Source organism: Marmota monax, unplaced genomic scaffold (genome assembly GCF_021218885.2).
Source record: "Marmota monax isolate L192 unplaced genomic scaffold, Marmota_monax_Labrador192_F-V1.1 WCK01_AAM20220418_F8-fsc00055, whole genome shotgun sequence".
Taxonomy (NCBI): domain Eukaryota; kingdom Metazoa; phylum Chordata; class Mammalia; order Rodentia; family Sciuridae; genus Marmota; species Marmota monax.
The window spans coordinates 471,222-491,750 of record NW_026695205.1 but is presented as its reverse complement, the minus strand read 5'-3'; the positions used below and the strand labels follow the sequence as shown (position 1 = coordinate 491,750).

Here is a 20,529-nt window from a genome sequence, read left to right as displayed (position 1 = left end):
TTTAAAACTAAGTTTTTCATCAATTGCTATTGAGTGTTCACACCATAAAAAATATTTTTTATTAGAAAATCAAAGTTGGCTTATACAATTTTTTAAATATATTAATTTAAAATAATCATTTTGGGGGCAAAATTAAAACTAAGTCTGTAAGAGTGTAATGGTCTCCTACAATAGTTAATGAAGCAGCACCCCAAAGGTTTGGAAGCACACAACTCATATCAGGCTAACAAACACACAGTTTTAGGAGATCCAAAGTTATGGGTTTATACTTTATCCTAGATTATCATTTTTAGCTCAAGTTGCAGTCTTCCAGCCCTTGTACTAGCATCATCAATTAAATCAGTATAAAACCAGCCAATACTAAGCACTCAGAAAATTTTAATGCTGAAACCAGTCAATCGTTTCCTTCAGAAATTAAAAGAAAACTTGAGGAAGGAAGATGATCAGTTGTTGTCTCCTTATCACCTGTTTTTAGTTTTAAGCCAAGAAATATACTACCCAAAACATGGCTACATAAAAATGTTTGTTTTGTGTTAATAATGTTACTACCTCCATTTAAAAAATATTTTTAAGTTACTTTGGCAAAAAAAATTGTAATATTCATCATGTACAATGTGGAGTTTTGAACATATATTGAAGAATGCTGCTCATTAACATGTACATGACCTCACATAGTTGTCATTGTAATAAAAATACTTAAAATCTACTCACATTGTTATTAACTGTAATCATCTCTTGAACTTATTTCTCCTGTCTACTGAAATTTCATATTCTTTGTTTCTTTTTTTTTAAAATATGAATGTTATCCTTGCACAGGTGCCATGCTTATCTTCTATCATTCCAGTTTTAGTGTATGTGCTGCCGAAGTGAGCACTTGAAATTTCATATTCTTCAAATATTTCCTTAGCCCCACTCCATCCATTGGTAACCAGCATTCTGCTCTCTGCTTCTATGAGTTCAACTTGGTTAGATTTCACATATAATTGAGATCTTGTGGTATTTATCTTTCTGCCTGGCTTATTTCACTTAACATAATGTCCTTCATGTTTATCTGTATTGCAAATGACAGGATTTTCCTTCCTTTTTGAGGCTAAATAGTCTTACATTTTCTATATAATTCACATTTTCATTGCACATTTATCCATAATGGACACTTAGGCTGATAACTTTTTTGTTTTTATTGTTTTGTTTTTATAATATTTCAGGCACTATGCCACGTGTTCTAAGTACCTTATTTAATTGTCACACCAGTTCTAGAAATTGGTCAGGTGAAACACCTAGATAGTGGATCCAGACTTTAAAAATGGTCTTTGTCATTACTTCATTTTTTAAAGAGTGTCAATCAACAATCAGTGAACTTTGCCCACGATAAAGACTCAGTATAATGCTACTGCTGGTATGAGACAGGTAGAAATTTCCTAATCCACCTCAAGTCAGTGTCATGGAAATGACAGGAACTCAGATTTTGTTATTTCTAGCCCAGGTATTTAGATCACACTGTTTTTTAAAAAGACTATAATCTTGGGGCTGGGTTGTGACTGAGTGGTAGAGCACTTACCTGGCCTGTGTGAGGCATTGGGTTCAATTCTCAGCAGCGCATATAAATAAATGAATAAAATAAACGTTCATCAACATCTAAAATAAAATTTTTTAAAAGGGACTATAATCTTTTGCATTAGAATGAATTAACCAAATCAATAAATGAGTAAAGGAATTGAACTGACACTTCTCAGGAGAAGATATACAATTGATCAACAAATATTTGAAGAAATGTTCAACATCTCTAGTAATTAGAGAAATGCAAATCAAAACTACTCCAAGATTTCATCTCACTACATTGCTGCTGGCACTGCAAATTGGTGCAACCACTCTGGAAAGCAGTATGGAGACTCCTTAGAAAACTTGGAATGGAACCATCATTTGACCCAACTATTTCACTCATTGGTCTATACCCAGAGGACTTAAAAGCATAGCTAGTTCTTATACAATTTAATATGAGGTTCCTGGTAAAAATCTGGTTTGTAATGCAATGTTGTACTGAGTCTTCAGATTTGTATATAATAGTATTTCTGTTCTAAGGTTGTTAAACATCTCACTCAACATTAGTGTGTGGAAATGACGTCATTGTATGGTTCCAGGAGGTGTGAGGAACAATCATTTTTATATTATGTAATTTCCATGTCAAGTGGAATAAGCAGTGTTTTTAAATGATATCTGTTTGTTTTCATGGCATGCGTATGACACATGGCTTTTTCATGATATTACCATGACTGGTTATCTCATGTGTATGTATGTACTATTGGGGAGAAAACAAGATTTAGCCAGCTTCATTTCAGTAATTTTAGATATTTTAAGAACTTTCAAAGAATGTGGTATTAAGATAAAATTCCAGTGGGTTTAATACAACTTTAAAAATATTAAACTAGCTGGGTGTGGTGGCACACACCTGTAATCCCAGCTGCACGGGAGGCTGAGACAGGAGGATTGCAAGTTCAAAACCAGCCTTAGCAAAAAGCAAGGTGCTAGGCAACTCAGTGAGACCCTGTCTCAAAATAAAATTCAAAATAGGACTGGGGATGTAGCTTAGTGGTCAGACTGCCCCTGAGTTGAATCCCTGTTGCCCCCCCCAAAAAAAAACTATATGTTAATAATTAAGGAAATGGGTAGTAAAATATGATTACCTTATCAACAGAAATAATTCCTTGTAGAATCTACAAATTTCTAACCTAAAAATTTTCAACTTCAGCTACATATCTTACCAAGATTTACTTCATACCTCAAGATTTACTTATAATTTCAGATAGTAAAATAGTACAATTAGAAAGTGAAAATCAATAGGAAGAACTAAGAAAAAAAGAACTTATGGAAAATAAAGGAATCATTTATTAAATTTTTTAGAAGCTCAAATTTCTAAATTTTATGTATTAGATTGACCATTTAAATGAAGTATTATATTACAGCTTTTCATTAGTGGTTACTAAGTTAACTATTCTTTAGTCAAAACTGAAGATTTTGCATTTCTTTCAGAAACTACATCTGATCAGAGTGACATTGAAGGCAGAATCAGAGCTCTAAAGGATGAGCTGCGGAAAAGAAAATCAGTTGTGGACCAGTTGAAGAAGGAACAGAAAAAAAGACAAAAGGAAAGACTGAAAGCCCAAGAAGCCAGTCTGATCAAACAGTTAGAGGTTAGACATTAGAAAAAGGGAGTTAGTGCTGGGGTTGGGGCTCAGTGGGAGAGGCCTTGCCTAGCACGTGGGGAGCACTGGGTTCGATGGTTCGATCATTAGTACCACATAAAAATAAATGGATAAAATAAAGGTATTGTGTCCATATACAACTAGAAAGAATATTAAATATCAAGGTTAATGTACATGTAAAGCCCAAAATGTTTTTAATGTTGTTCAAAAGTTAAAGGATTAAAATTTTTTTTATATTAATGTAGTGGTACATTTTATCCTCTTTTTTAAAAATCTGAAGATTTCTAAGCATATTTTTGCTTCAAACATTAAATATTAAAATGTTGAGTATTAAAATATTCAAATAAAAATTTTCTGAATGATTAGGCTTATGCAAGATTGGTATCCATGTTCTCTTAAATGAAGAATCATTAATAATGGTAGATAAGTAATTCTAGGTAATTGAATTGTTTCTGCTTTTTTTTTTTTTTTTTTTAAGCAGAGTAGTGCTTCATGCCACATAACTGTGATAACTGTGCTGTTTGCATGACTCCTAAGTTTGACTTCCCCCCCTATTTCTAGGAACCTTTCTGATTCTGTCCCCCAGGCTGGAAACCTGGTTTTTATTATCTTCCTCATTCTGTTTTCTCCTCTTCCTTTAGTCCATTTTCCATTAATTTTTCTTTTTTAAAGTTCCTTGCTTGTTCCTTTCCATTCCTACTGCTGTTGTGCTAGTTGGGGCTCTTATGACCTCTTACCTCCAGTATGCATATTCTCTTAGATGTTCCTGTTTGTGGCTAATTCTCTATTAAACATTCTGCAAGCTTAGTGATAAGCTAATAAATAAGCTTAGTGATAAGATAATAAATCACAGTGTTCATTATAGAATCATTCTGAACCTCTTACTCATCACAAGAGTCCTTTCCCATGTCATCATCAGACAAGGTTATCATCCAGCTTCTACCTGAATATGACCAATAATAATAGATTTCAAGTTTTTAAGGCAGTTGGTTTCACACTTAATGCTCTTTAAGTGTTAGAAGCTCAGTTACTTTAGCCAAAATTTCTGTGCTTTTATTGGTCCTTTGTAACACCTGTGCCTCTGGCATTTACTAATTTAATCATCAAATTGAAGTATCTATTTGAGTGCCAGGAACTTAGCTATTTACACATATTTTTATTTAATCCTCACAGCAACAAGGGAGGGATATTATCACTGCTTTACACATAAGGAAACTGAGTTTTCAGTAAAATTAGTGATTTATCCAAGGACACGTATGTCATAGGTAGTAAAGCTAGCATTTTAATCTATCCCTAATTCTAAATTCTCTTAACTTTATACTATCTTCCACACAGAAAATAGACCAGTTAACCAATCTGGAGAAAATAAATATTTTCACAGTGTATATACAATATAATGATAGGACAGACATAGCAATTTGTACATACTTTTAAAAGTAGGAAAAGTGATTAAGATATAGTGACCATAGTGGAGAGTTCTTGTTAGGAAATAGTGGGAAACAATTTTTTTAAATAAAGATGAGCTGGATATGGTGGCACACACCTGTAATACAAGCTGCTCAGAAGGCTGGATCTGCTGTGTTGAACAAAACAGCAATTTTCTCAAAAAATGAGAATTATAAAAGTAAGGATTTTAGCCAAGAAAATGAAGGAAAGGTTTAATAGTTGGAGGTCTCCCCTTAGATGTGAAAGTTAAATAAATTTTTAATGTGGCAGGGTATGAATTTTGCTTCATGGGGATCGAACTTGTGTGGATTGAGACTACTATTCCTTTTTGGGGGTTGAGAGAGAGCGTTGCTGGTGATCAAACCCAGAGGGCAGGAAGGGAGATTTTATGTGAAATCTTATTTACTGGCTGAACATTTAAATTATGCCATTTAAGTTTTTTAATGTACTATTTTATAATATAAAACCTTTTTTTAAAAAAATTCTGCATAGTAACTCCTCTGATTTTTCTAAACTTAGTCATATGATGAATTTATTAAGAAAACTGAAGCAGAGCTTAGCCGAGATTTGGAAACATCACCAACAGCCAAACCTCAGATTAAAACGCTCTCCTCAGCTTCTGAAAAACCCAAGATCAAGCCCCTCCCACTACACAGGTAGGAATTTATGATAACTTATCTAGTCTGCCTGGTTTGAGAAAGAATAAGGAAAGATTTTAGTAGAAGTTATCTTCTAAGTATAAAAGTATTGTTTTATATTTTTAGCATCACTAAAGTAAAGATGTTTTGTATGACAAGTGCAAATTAATTTTCTAATAAGGTATAGATTTTTTAAATATGTTTTATCCTGCAGTCTGATGGGTATAATGAAAATAGTTTTCTCTCAAGTATTGTTAGTACTAGTATCAAAAGTTGGTATAGATATTTTGAAAAACAATTTGGCAATGTTTTAGAAGTCAAAAACAATTTGTAACTTTTGACCCTGTGATCCTTCTTTTGGAAAATTAGCTTGTTAAAATATGGAGTACCAAAAATCTCTATATGCATGGATATTTTTGCCATAATGTCTTTTATAGTCATAAAACATTGGAAACAATCTTTATATATATAAGAATAGATAAGGGCTCAGTGGTAGAGCACTTACCTGGCATGTGTGAGGCACTGAGTTCAATTCTCAGTACCACATATAAATAAAGATCCATTAACAAATAAACAATATTTTTTTTTTTTAAAAATGAATGAATAGCTTAGTAGATAATGGTTCTGTGCAGGTGATAAAATATGATTCAGCCAGGAAGTAAATACAAAAAATACTAAGTAGCAACACTGGAACATATACAACATTAGAATATACAATATACATTTTAGTGAATTAAAGTTAGGTTATAATATTTAAACTAAATTTTTTGAACAGCAAGGATTAGGCAAACCAGTACTACTAAGAAATGGGAACATTTAAAAGAGAAGGCATTTGTGAATTATCAAAAGCAAAAAAAAAAAAAAAGAGAGAGAGATCGGCATATCATAGAAGCCAATCACAATAAGATTTTGTTAAAATTAGCACAAGAGACTGAAAAAATAAGTAAAAACCAAATTAGAAAAGCCTTTCACTCACTCATCTTTTTAGAAGATGTGGAGCCTTTGAAGGTTGTATTAAAAATTACTTTCTGATATTTTTTGTTATTTTTACAAAAGAAATACATGCCCATTTACAATTAATTTAGCATATCTGAGATTCCTCTACCAGCTGGCTATTTAACTTTGGACAAATTATTTAACCTCTCTGTGCTTCAGTTTTTTAATAGTTTATATCCCTATTAAACAGAGGTGCTTAATATACTTGTTATTAGAGTTAAAATATTTAACTTAAGATAGGGCCTATAACATAAAAAGCATTATGTATTAAATGCTGATATTATCTTTATTATTAGAATATCTAGGGAAGCAATAAAAAAGTTTAAATCATCATACCCAGCTATATCAAAATAGCAAATATGAACAATTAAGTGTATTTCCTTCCAAATTTTTTTTATACATTTTGTGTGTATTTTTGTTACCTATGCATTTTTTCATTTTACTATAAATGTTTTATTTTAATTTCTATATAGTAAAAATATTGAAATGGCTTTATAGTTTTCTTGCTTTTTTTGTTTTGTTTTTTTGGTTGTTTGGTTGGTTGGTTTGGTGGTGCTAGAGATTTAACCCAGAGCTTTGTACATGCTAGGCAAGTGCTTTCTACCTTTAAACTATACCCTCAGCACCATAGTTTTCTTAATCAAACTGCTACAAATTTTATTTATAAGTTGGGGGGCATAGCTCAATGGTAGGGCTTGGGCTTATTAGCATGTGGAGGGCCTCAATTTAATCCCCAGTACAAAAGGAAGAAGAGGGGGTGGGTAGAAAGGTAGAGACAAAGAAAGACTTTAAGAGCTTTTTCTGTTTGTAGTATGGAGGAATGATAAACAGAGTAAGCTCAGAAGGCAGAAGAAAAGCAATCTAAGCCAGGCCTAAAATAAGCAGCAGAAATAAGAATAGAAAATCGGAGATACATTTTAGGAATATTTAAGAAGTAGACATGAGTCATTAAAGTGCTGGATGAGGAAGCAGAGGAAATCTGGGATGATTCCCACATTTCTCTTTGTCAGTTGGGTCAAGGTTCCACTAACCTAAATGGAAAAGCTTTTTGTGAGAAGTTAATGATTTGGGCCTTAAATATTAATTTTGAGATGTTGTGGTTCATATAAGTGGAATTTTCCAAGAAAGTTGTGGTTAAAAATATGAGGATAATCAGTAGGTATATATGGTGATTGAACCCGGGAAGGTATGCATTCAGAGAGAATAAAAGATATCGAAGAACTGAATTTGATAAATAGCAGCATTTAAGGGCATTATTAGGAGGTAGGAAGCAAAAGTCAAATATTATGGTTTAACAAAGGAAAAGGAGGAATCAGGAAAATGAAGACAGTAAATATAGCCCTTCCTGTTAACTATAAAAAATAAGAGAGGGGGGCTGGGGATGTGGCTCAAGCGGTAATGTGCTCGCCTGGCATGCATGGGGTGCTGGGTTCGATCCTCAGCACCACATAAAAATAAAAAAGATGTTATGTCCACCAAAAACTAAAAAAATAAATATTAAACAATTCCCCCCCCCCTCTCTCTCTCAAAAAAATAAATAAGAGAGGGCCGTAACAGGGTGAATAAGTGAAGAATCGAAGAGGAAAATGTTTTGGGGGTTTTTGTTTTTGTTTTTGAGACATTAGCAATATTTATAACCTGAGGAAGAGAAAAAAAGTTCTCCAGGTAGAAAACTAAAGATTGTAGTAAAAGTAGAGCACTTGCCTAGCATGTGCAAGTCCTGGGTTCAATCCCTAGCATTGAAGAAAAAGTAGGAGGGACTCTATTAAAGATGATAGTAAATAGAGTAGATAATTGAGAAGTACCATCCATGAGGCTGTGAACAATTTAGCTTTGGACAAGTGAGAGACACATTTTTTTCCTCTCTGCAGACAGAAAGAAAGGCAGCTGGGATGGTTGTGAATATAAATTCATAGGTAGAAAAAAGAACAAGATCTACTCAGAGTAACAAATGCCAAAAGTAGACACAATGAAAATGGTCTGTGGAGAAGAGGAAAGAAATAGTTGTCTAAGAATGTCTGCTTTTGATTGTCATTTATTACAGTATCAGCAGTATATTTATTTCTGCTCATTAATTTTTCCACTTCAGATCTGAAACAGCAAAAACCTGGAAATCACTAACAGAACCAGAACGTTCCAGAGGATCCTTGGAATCCATTGCTGAACATGTTGGTATGTGACTAGAGAAAATAAGTTGTGTCTACATAGTCTAAGGATTTGTGCAAAGTCTTGTGAAATTCTACCTGTACAACTTTTTCATTGAAAAGTGAATTTCTTAAATACATTTTATAGCATCTTAAATTTTTGATTATTTATTTATTAAAAGAACTTGCTATGTTGCTCAGTCTGGTCTTGAACTCCTGGGCTCAAGTGATCCTCCTACCTTAGCCTTTGGTTTTTGTTGTGTTGTGTTTTGTTTTCTTGATCTTAATTGTCCTACTTGCTAGTACTTTGCAAATTTGGCTCTTTAGTGCTATATTTGCAGAAATATTCTTTCTTTTTATTTTTTAATTTAATTCAAGAGCTTAATTACTCTCCAGGGAAATTTATTCTTTTAGGAAATATCTTCCTCCTTATTTTTCTATTCAAAGAATGTGTTTAATATCCGTCATACAATCTTGTTTTTCCATGATTTGAGAATGATTGTACAAAGCAATGGCTGCGTAAACTTAGCTCCATTTTATTCACTTTATAATACAACACTGAAGAAATTATTCCAAACTTTAAAACATTTTTAAATGTTCTATATATTATATTCATGTTTACCATATACAAGAACATATGTAATAGTATGTTCTTGTATATGGTAAACAAAACAGGTCATAGTTATTGACCAGAGTTTTTCTTCACCAAGATTTGGCATTTATTCAGTTTGGTCTTAGAAATCAATAGATTGTGATTAAATACTTTTGATGTGGTGATTTTTTTTTTCTTTAAGATGCTTCATTGTCAGGTTCTGAGAGATCAGTATCAGAAAAGTCTTTATCTTCATATGCAAAGAGAATGATTGAATTGGATAGTCGAACTGAAGAACATTTGCAGACCCCATCTCTAATTCTCAGATCATCAAGGAAAACCAGGGCAGAATCTGGAGATTCTTTAGAAAATATACTTTCATTACCTCTGCTTAAGGAATTGAATGCCTCTAATATAATTCTTGATGTGTTGGGTGCCAAGGTTGAAGAATCTAATCAAAAATCAGAAATAAAAGAAGTAGAATATGCAAAATTGGAGGAGAGTGAGATTGAAGGTGCCTATTCAAAACTGTCTGGAAAATCTGATGTCCTGCTGAAACTAGACCTGAAACAGGAAGACTCATCTGAAACTGTTTCAAAGAAAGATTTTCCTTTAGATTCTGCAAATGTTCAGAAAGATTTAGTTAGATTATCCATTGAAAATCTTCATAAAAAAGAGGAAATGTTAAAAGAGAGAAACTCAGATCAAGATATGGATCACATTGCAGACATGCAGTCAGGAGAAGACATTCATGAGCAAAAGAACAAAGAGGAAAAGAACTTGTCCTTGTCAGAACATCATTTTGCTCTAAAAGACTCGTCATACTCTGAAGATTTTGAAGTGTCTTCTTTCAAGAAAGAAATTTCAGCTGAATTGTACAAAGGTGACTCTGAAAAGTCATCTTTGTTGTCACTCAGGAAAGACTCTCAGTCTTGCGGAGATAAGTCACAGCCAACAAGGAGCTCTAAAAGTAGAGTCAGTGGCTTTGGTAGTGATGATGAAATCAGTGAGTGCCTAAGTGGGAAAAGCCTTTCCATTCATAGCAATGTTCATTCTGAAAGACTGTTAGAACTTAAGTCCCCTACTGAGCTAATGAAAAGTCAGGAACGCAGTGATGTGAAACATGAACAGGAGGTTACTGAAGCCCCTTCCTTGGCTTCAGTTTCTGTTGCAGATGAGTTACTTGATTTCCACATTGGTGATAGGGTGTTGATTGGCAATGTTCAACCAGGAACTCTTCGGTTCAAAGGTGAAACTAGTTTTGCTAAAGGATTTTGGGCTGGAGTGGAGTTGGATAAACCTGAAGGAAATAACAATGGAACATATGATGGCATTGTATATTTTGTATGCAAAGAGAAACATGGTATTTTTGCTCCTCCTCAAAAAATATCTCATATTCTAGAAAACTTTGATGACTATATAGACATAAATGAAGATGAAGACTCTTATTCAAATGAACAATATCAAAACTATAGTCAAGAACAAAAAGACACAGAGGGTTCAAAAGATATAGAAAAAGATGGAATTGGATGTTTTTATGAGAAATCTCTACCTAGTATGCACAATATAGAAGCCTCAGTGAACAGAGAGAGAAGTCTTAAAGTAGAAACAGACAATACACAGGACATTTCTGGGGTACTTGAAGCCCATGTTCATCAGCAAACTTCAGCAGATTCACTGATTTCTTCAAAGGAAAACAAAGACCTTGTTTCTGATGCCACAGGAAAGGTTTCCATCACTGCAGAAGATGATACTTCAGATAATACCTTTTCTGAAGAATTGAATAAACAACAGCAGTTTACAGAAAAGGAAGAGAACCTATATTCCGAAGTTTCAGAGAAGCTTTCTACTCCACTTCTAGACCTTCTAACAAAAGAAAAAAACCAATTAGAAGCCCAGCTGAAATCATCACTGAGTGAGGAAAAGAAGTCAAAGCAACAACTAGTGACAGTCAGCTTACTGACAGACAGTTTACTGAAAGACTTTGTGAAGGACACAGTCAGTCAGCTACAACAAATCAAGAAAGCCAGAAATGAGAAAATTCAGCTGAGTAATCAGGGGTTTCTTGATGATGACCAAAAGAAAGTATCATCCCAGGACCCGTCCCACAGTCTTGAGGAAGAGTCACCCAGTGTTCCAAATTGCTTCTTAAGGTCTGAATTAGAAGACGAGAAAGAAGAGATCTCCTCTCCAGATATGTGTCCCAGACCTGTAAGTATTTCATCTAGAAAAATGTCAATTTACCTTGCCTGTGTGGTACGTCTTAATTCTTTGACTCCAGATAGATTTTGTTCTGATATGCTGTCCATTAGATAAAGATGATATGCTACTTTTTAAAGGCCATGTAGCTATTTTTCTGTTTGAAGTATAATTGTCCTCTGTTATGTCATGAGTAGTCACTATAGGGTTGTCACAGGCCCTGCCAAGTTTATGGGAACAAAACATCCATTCAAACTGCTGGGTTGACAGCCCCTGCATACTGTCCACAACTGGATCCCTTCTGAGTTCACTGAAAATATTTATCCTATGGAACTTTCTAATGGTTCTTGTCAGTGCAATTTTTTTTTCACCTGTGAAATTGTTTACATGACTACTCAGTCATGGTTGCCCTGCAGAGATTACCAGTTGTGATGCTGATTCTGTTAAAACTGAAATATATCCACTATGACATATACCCAGGCCATCAATTTGTTTAGGTTACCCATAGACAACAGTTGAGCAAAAGTAATGGTTTTGAGTAACTTGAGCCAGATAATCACCAAAGGTGAGAAGTTTTTATATTCCATTTCTCTATCCCAGAGATAGTCCTTCAGAAATGGAATAATGATATCCCAAAAAACAAAACAAAACAAAAAAATGAATCAACAAAAGTTTTATTATAAATTGGATAAGTCTATGTAAGCATATTAGTGGGAACGGTAAGTCTTTCTTGTTAACTAGTAGCTACCATATTGTTTAATTTTGCTTATAGAGAAATATTAAAGATATACTTTATCTTAAAAACTTGTTAAGAAATCAGAATCACTAAATAGTCCCCTATTTGAATGATTCTATATCTATAGGAGAGCCCAGTGTTTGGTGCCAGTGGGCAGGAAGAGCTCGCTAAGAGACTTGCTGAACTTGAGATCAGTCGGGAGTTCCTGAGTGCTTTAGGAGATGATCAAGACTGGTTTGATGAAGATTTTGGATTGAGCTCTTCTCATAAGATCCAAAAAAATAAGACAGAAGAAACAATTGTACCTTTAATGGCAGAACCTAAAAGGCCACCCCAGAAGCCATGTGAAACATTATTGGCAGTCCCACATACTGCAGAGGAAGTAGAAATTCTTGTACATGATGCAGCAGAAGAACTTTGGAAATGGAAAGAATTAGGCCATGACCTTCACAGCATTAGTATTCCTACAAAACTGCTTGGCTGTGCCAATAAGGGGCTGGATCTAGAAAGTACTAGTAAAAGGGTCTATAAACAGGTATGTAACATGGAAGGACGACTTTAACTTTTAAACATCTCACCCACTATAATGCGGATTCTTAGTCATTTTGTTTAATCTTTCTCTATCAAGGCGGTTTTTGATTTAACAAAAGAAATTTTTGAGGAAATATTTGCTGAGGATCCCAACTTGAATCAACCTGTCTGGATGAAGCCATGTAGAATCAACTCTAGTTATTTCCGACGAGTGAAAAATCCAAATAACCTGAAGGAAATCAAGGTAAGCTGCAAATTATAAAATACCTCCTTTTCTATTTGATTTCATTTATACAAACTCTATAAATGCTGTAAAAGCAGGCACTGTTGTACACTATTCACCTTTATGTTCTCAGGGTCTGTCCTATAGAGGGTGTTCAGTAAATATTTGTTAATTCATTGATTCTGTAAACAACGGGCCCAAAAAGAACCCTATATCTAATCAACCCTAATCAAAACTATTAATATAGTAAGTTGAAAAGAGTTCATTGTGAATTCTGGAGCCAAACTTTTGTAAACTTGGTGGTCATCTTTATTATATATATGCCACAATTTATGATATTTAAGGAAAAATTAAGAAATACCTAGGGAGATAAATTATTGCAACTCATGTGTGTTTTTAGGTGAATATTTTGGAAATTTAGTGATAGGCATAAGGTTCTAAAAATACATACGAAAACATGCCAGCCCTGGATACATATGTTACTTTTCCATCTTTGATTTTTAGAGATTTCTAGTTGGTAATGTGGATTTCAAATAGGAAGGATCCAAGGATCATAACATGATATTTAGAAATTTTGTTACTTTAGAAACCTTTGAAAAAATCGAGTGTTCAAAAGCTATAAGGACTTAAAAATTTTGTAGTCACATGGTGGCATTCACTCTGTCTATTCATGTTTCCTTAATTCAGCAAAGGTTTCATTTCCAGAGCAGTGCTTCTCCCACTGTAACAAGCATCGCATCATCTGGGGATCTTGTGAAAATGGACATTCTTATTCAATAAATAGGTCCGAGTTAGGAGCTGAAATTCTTTTTAACCCGAGCTCCCAAGTGATACTGCTATTGGTTCTAGTACCATTCTGAAGTAACAAACACCACCCCCTCTACATCCTGCAGTGCAGTGGATGGAACCCAGGGCCTCAGCATGCTGGGCAAGAGCCTTACCACTGCATAACCCTACCACTGCCCAAGTAGCAAGAATTTAGAGTTGTGTTTCCCAGGCTAGAAATAGAAAGCCTTTTAAAAATACTACATACTGACAGAACACCAATAGATATTTATGAGATGTATGTTTACCTCATGAGTTGGCAAACTGTGACCCTTGGACTAAACCCAAGCTCACTGTCTTTTTGTAAATATTTGGTGGACCACAGCCATGCCCATTTATTTACATATTATCTGGGGTTGCTTTGTTGGCACACTGGGGGAGTTGAGTAGTTGTAACAAAGACCACATGGGAGGCTACAGTTGTAGCTCAATGGTAGAGCATTTGCCTAGCATGTGTAAGACATTGGGTTTGATCCTGAGTACCACATATAAATAAATTTTTTAAAAAAAGTATTCAAAAACACAATAACGTTTAAAAAAAAACGCATGGTCCACAAAAACCTGAACTATTTCCATTCATCCACTCCTTTATAGAAAAAAATTTGCCAGCCCTTGACTTAGATTAAAGTAAGTAGTTTTTTTCAAAACACACTTGCATGCTCCATTTCTTCCACCCTTCCACAGTGGATAAATTCTTTAATGTACTGTGTATGTGTCTGTGTGTAGGCAGAGAAAGATGGGGTTTGGGGACACAATAGGTAGTTCAAGAATCTTCTCAGATAATTCTGATTCATAAAGTGTCCTTCCCCCAATTGAGAATATTGTGGGGTTTTGCTGCTATTTTATTTTTTAATTTGTTTAGAGCATGTTAATTATACATTTATTTTGGTTCATTTTGATAAAATAATATATGCAAGGAATTTGATTTCAATCCCATTTTGCCTCCCTTTTCCTTCCCTCCTCTCTACCCTTTTCTGTCTCCTCTCCTCTATTTATCTTCCTTTCATGCCTTTATTTATTTTTGATTGATATTTTCTACCTATATGTGAGAATATTGTTTTTTAACAGAAGCAACTTTGACTGTAATAAAGCAAATTGAAATAAAGATAGGTAATGTGCTAGCCATCGGCAAACTGTGTGCATCAATTTAGCATGCTGCCCACTAATTTTAGTGTCTAAGGTGGATAGTTAAGGTATTGTTAACAGTAAAATTATGCTTCTCATACTGAAGTGTTCATTAGAATCTTTTTAGTGTGACATATTCAGATCTTGGTGCTTCAAAATAAACTATCCCAGATAAAAGCTTGCATTTTTTCTAATAAAACATTGCTTGCAAAAATTTATTTAGAATTTTTCTAGTTCAGATATTTATTTTACACTTTCTTTAGTAGTTTTATCAGCTGGGAATTAGCTAATTAGGCAAAGGGAACTATGGAGTAATTTTTTTCTTTATGGATTCTCAGTGGGTTTTATTTTATATTTGTATAAAAAACAAAAACTTTTTTTTTCCCTTGAGATGGAGTTTCACTATGTTGCCCAGGGTGGTCTCAAACTCCTGGGCTCATGAGATCCTCCTGCCTCAGTTTCCTGAGTAACCAAGACCACAGGCCTCCACACCTGGGTACAAAAATTATTTTAAGTGAATAAAATCTGAGCATTTAGGATGCTTTTCCCTTTAAATTTCTAAGTGGAACTGTAAGTGGAAGAAATTTGTGATCCTTTGTCATAAATATTGTAATCTAACTACAAATTTGTCCACTGCATTGTAAACACATAAATCTCAGGAATTTTGTTGTTCTTGTTTCATTCATTCCTTTGTTTCTGCAGAACTTCATAACAACTGAAGTACTCAAGTTGTTTAGTCTCAAAAAGGAGCCAAACCACAAAACTGATTGGCAGAAAATGATGAAATTTGGAAGAAAGAAAAGAGACCGAGTGGATCATATCCTGGTCAGTGTATACAACCAATTTTTATTTTGACCGCATTTTCTAAAATCAGAATGTAGTTAGAGTATTAAAAGGAGAAAGAATATAGTCTATTTTAAGTCTATAAGATTAAAATTGTAAAGCCTTCATTTGCTTATTTCCATCCCTCAGTTTTGGAAATTGCCTTCTTTGTATTTGGCAAGTGAATATTTGATTCAATCAACAACATTTTATGGAGACCTTGAGAAATCAGAACTGTTTAATGTAGTAAGTTGAAAATAGTTCGGTGTGAATTCTGGAGCCAGAGTAAATCCTGTTCTGAATTTGTGTAATCTTGGACAAGTTTATCTAACCCTTTTGTACTCTATTTCTCTGTCTGCAGAATGAAGATTATAATAATAAGTATTTACCTGATCAAATTTTTAAGAGGATTAAATGAGTATTTATATATAGTCATGTATTGCCTAATGATGGGGATATGTTCTGAGAAATTTGTCCCTAGGTGATTTTGGGGTTATGCAAGCATCATAGAATGTGCTACACAAACCTAAATGGTCTGGGTCAATCACTCTGCACCGCCTCTTGATGTAATCAGGACAAGGAGAACATAGGCTGTATGAGGCTGCTGGGAGGACAATGTGATATACTGTGTTACAGTAAACCTTTATTTTTTAATAAGTATAAGGAAATACACTCTAAAATAAGGCTAAAAAGAATAGTATAATAATTATATAAACTAGTAGCATAGTCATTTATTATCATTATTAAGAATTATGTACTATACATAATTGTATGGGTTATAATTTTATATAACTGGCAGCACAGTATGTTTGTTTACACTAGCATAACCACAAATATGACTTTGCTAAGGCCATGATGTCACCAGGCAATACAAATTTTATAGCTTCATTATAATCTTATGGGACTACTATCATACATGTGGTCTGTCATTGACCAAAACCTCGTGATGCAGCACATGACTACATGTGTAACTTTGAACAGATAGCTCTCCATATATAACTCAGTAAATAGTAGCTTTTCCCATCTCATCATTGCCCAAAATTTTAACTGGATAGGATTTACTTGGTTTTGCAATATATTTCTTTAACATCAGGAAAATGTTTTATCAAAAAAGAAAAAAATCATCTTTTATCTTTTCTTCCCTAAAAAAGAATGCTAAGTAGTAGCAAACCTTAGGAAATTCAATTGTTAACTTGATTCAGGTTTATCTTTTGTATATTGCTTAAATTTATGAGTCTTACCTGCAGATGCACCTCTCCAGTGCCTCATTTATTCAGTAATAACTATACTAGATAACATTTGTTTAGTGTTTTACAGTTTATCATTCTTTCTCTTTGTGGTCCTCACAATAATTATATGAGCTGGGAAGGACTAATTCTATTTTCTGTTTTATAAATGAGGAAATTTAGATTTAAGGGTGTTAAGTGACTTGTCTACCAAATAATAACCAAGATTTTTAAACACCTAATTCTACATAGATCTTTGCTTCTCAAGGTGACTTTGTTCCATGTTTCTGCAGTGTTTTAAAGTTTGAACTTCTAATTTCCAAGTGTGACTCCTTTCATTTCTTAGGAATTAAAAAAAAAAAAAAAAAAAAAAAACATTAAAAGACATCAGCTTGTGCTGGGGTTATAGCTCAGTGGCAGAGCGTTTGCCTAGCAAGTGTAAGGCACTGGGTTTGATCCTCAGTACCACATAAAAATAAATAAATAAAATAAAGGTATTGTATCCATCTACAACTAAATAATATTTTTAAAAAGACATTCAGCAAGCCTGTCAATTAAATTGGTTATATCCCCTATAAATTACCTCTGTGTACATATTGAGTCAAGAATTATGCTAATTAAGGACTGATATTTAAATGGTAAGCAAAACATAGACCCTGCCTTCATGGATTTCCAGTTTTCTAACAAAAACTAGCCCATAGTATATAATTTACATAAGTGTGTAATTATAAAATTAAGCCCTAAAAAACAGAAGAAGAAGGAGCTATTGTAAAAACATAAACCAGAAGAAACTGATCCTGAGGCAGGCTTCCTTACGGAAGTGACATTGAGCTCAAATCTTAAAAATGAATAAGCTTTGCTGGGCATGGTGGCACCCACCTGTAATCGAAGCAGCTCAGGAGGCTGAGGCAGGAAGATCACAATTAGTAAGATTCTGTCTTATCTTAAAAAAAGAAAAAAAAAAAGAAAAAAGGGGGAGGAGCTGGGGATGTGGTTCAGTGCTTAAGAAGCACCTCTAGGTTTAATCCCTGGTACTAAAAAAAAAAAAGAATAAGCGCCAACTGAGCTCTGTGGTAAAGACAAAAATGATTCAGGGAAAGCAAACCACTGTGCAAAGACCACAAAGTGTCAGTGTAGCTGGAGAGGGTGGGAGAAGGTAGACTAAGATAAACTGGGAGAGTTCAGGAGAATCTGTATTGTACAGGACTTTTTAAGCAACATTAAGGGTTTTGGATTTTGTCTTAAAAGGATCTTAAGCAAGAATAATTATAAGATCAGATTTGCAGTTTTAGAAAATCATAGAGGAGCTGTGCTCAGTGGTACATGCTTGTAATACCATCTACTCTGGAGGCTGAAGCAGAACTGAATTATAAGTCTAAGGCTAGTCTGGGCAGTTTAAGGAGATCCTGTCCCAAAATAAAATCTTAAAAGGGGAAAGGGATATTGCTCAATAGTGGAGTGCCCCTGGGTTCAATCCTGAATATCAAAAAAACTCAGGGAAGAATACTTCAAAAGAAACGATAATATGAAGGAACAAAGAATAGGAAGAAGGTATTATAGGTGAAAGGTAGCTTTTAGGTGTATTAAAGTAAAATGTCTTAGATAAATTTATTTTGAGTACACGTTGAAGTAAATTAAGAAACCAGCATAGGTAGCATACAGTTCAAAATAACATACAAAGCAAAGACTTAATACATCAAACTTTCAGCTACTTCCTCACTTCACACGATTATAAAAATGTTATTTTGAGGGGCTGGGGTTGGGGCTTAGTGGTAGAGCACTTGTCTAGCATGTGTGGCACTGGGTTCAATTTTCAGCATCACATATAAATAAATAAATGAATAAAAGTCCATCAATAACTAATAAATTTTTAAATGTTATTTTGACAGTGAAAGGATTAGGAAAAATTTAATATATTGGAGTGCAGAGGACAGCAATTTGGAGCCATCCTCAGACTTGAATTATTAACCAGAAATAACAAGTAATATATATAGGAGTGAGTAATAAGCAAATAGATCTATGGCTCTTTATTAAATGTACCGAAAACAGAGTATTGTACCCTGATGGTGGAGACTTTCAGCAAGTGCCAAATAGAGTCAGCTAAGCAGAGACATTTCTCCAGTAGTTAATCAGAGAATTCTAGAATATTAAATGTTTCTTTTGCAAATATAAGATGGACAGCTGTGGACTAAGTGGGGGACACACGCAGCTCCTCCCTTATGTACCTTCGGGGGAGGAAATCGTGGAAGACAGTGGTGTCCCTGTGCAGGATGACTGGTCAACAGCCCCCGAAGATGACAGAGTGAGATTCTCACTTTCTGGAGTGACAGCACATTCCTGGGAATGGGGGACATAACAGGACATGGAGCAAGCACAAGTCAGGCACGTTGGAAGAAGGGGTCAAAAGCAGAAAGGGGACACTGGGAAGGACAAGGTCGATGAGCTCAAGTGAATTGATGTGTGTGCATAAGAATTAAAGAGATTTAGCAATTTGTAAACAATAATAAAATATATATTATGTAAATATTCCCCTTTGCTGGTTACAGAATTTTTTCAACCTCTTCTAGAGAGGTCTGACCTATGTATATTAATTTTTTGCATGAACTCATTCTTCTTAATGTTTAGTGAAATGATAACAATAACTTCTTAAGCTAATTATTAACAAGAAATGCTAAGTAAAACTAGCCTCCTCTCTTACCATTAGATTTGGTGGACCTAGTATTTATAAACCCTCATGTTTTCACATTTTAGAGGAAGTGAGATTTAAAACAACTGTTTTGGGGTTTTTTTTATTTGTTTGTTTGTTTGTTTTTGAGTTAGAGATATACACAATACCTTGGTTTCATTTTTATTTCTTTTTATGTGGTGCTGAGGATCAAACCCAGTACCTCACACATGCCAGACAAGTGCTCAACCACTATGCCACAACCCCAGCCCCCAAATAACTGTTTTTTATAATATATAAATCAAAAAAAGACTCTTTTTTAATATTTATTTTTTAGTTATAATTAGACACAATGCTTTTATTTTATTTATTTATATGTGGTGCTGAGGATTGAACCCAGGGCCTTGCACGTGCCAGGCAAGTGCTCTACCGCTGAGTCACAACCCAGCCCCCCAAAAAAAGACTCTCAAAAATAGGATTTTTAAAAAGTTTTTTCAAATACATAAAATAATTGCCTGGGGTTGTGGCTCATTGGCAGAGCACTTGTCTAGCATGTGTGAGACACTGGATTTGATTCTCAGCACTGCATATAAATAAATTAAAAATAAAGGTCCATCAACAACTAAAAAATAATTTAAATATATATATATATATATATATATATATAATTAATTAATCATGTTCATTTTTAAAAGTTAGAAAATTCTGGTTAATCAAAAAAAAAAATGAACATGATAGTCCCACTACCCGAATAACTTTTAATATTTCTGTATGTAGATTTTTAGTCTCATAAAGAATTGTTTTAAACAAATTGGAATTATTATAGTTTCATTTTTGAAATCTGATTTTTTTTTTTTTTGTACTCAACAAATTGTGGGCATTTTGCCTTGACATTAAAAGTATTTTATATTATTTAAAAGTCACTGTACATGTGCAGTAGATCTCAAGTTTAAAAAAACTTTATTCTAATTTTTTTGTGTTAGAAATGTAGTAGTCCATCATGTAGTAGATGTATTATTAATTTAACCAGTCAGGAACGTTTTTGCTCTTTTAAGATGTTATAATAAATATCTTATGGTTTATCTTGCACATATTTTCAGTAGTTTCCTTAAGATATTCCTAAAAAGAATTGCTGTTAAGGTATATGCATAATGTTAACATG

General features: G+C 33.9%; 1 protein-coding gene and 1 non-coding gene across 13 annotated transcripts in view; one reads left to right on the top strand and one right to left on the bottom strand.

The window, feature by feature from the left end:
• The window catches only part of Cep350 (centrosomal protein 350), a 163,335-nt gene that overhangs the window by 130,229 nt on the left and 12,577 nt on the right, over nt 1-20,529 (top strand). For all 12 annotated transcript variants that reach the window (XM_058574457.1, XM_058574453.1, XM_058574455.1 and 9 more), the window contains 7 exons: nt 3,028-3,188; nt 5,166-5,302; nt 8,370-8,452; nt 9,219-11,227; nt 12,079-12,486; nt 12,580-12,726; nt 15,357-15,479. In XM_058574457.1, coding sequence (XP_058430440.1) covers nt 3,028-3,188; nt 5,166-5,302; nt 8,370-8,452; nt 9,219-11,227; nt 12,079-12,486; nt 12,580-12,726; nt 15,357-15,479 — 3,068 coding nt within the window. The remainder of the gene's footprint in view (nt 1-3,027; nt 3,189-5,165; nt 5,303-8,369; nt 8,453-9,218; nt 11,228-12,078; nt 12,487-12,579; nt 12,727-15,356; nt 15,480-20,529) is intronic.
• On the bottom strand, nt 768-874 carry LOC124083570 (U6 spliceosomal RNA). Its single transcript, XR_006848813.1, has one exon. It is a non-coding gene; the product is annotated as a U6 spliceosomal RNA (small nuclear RNA).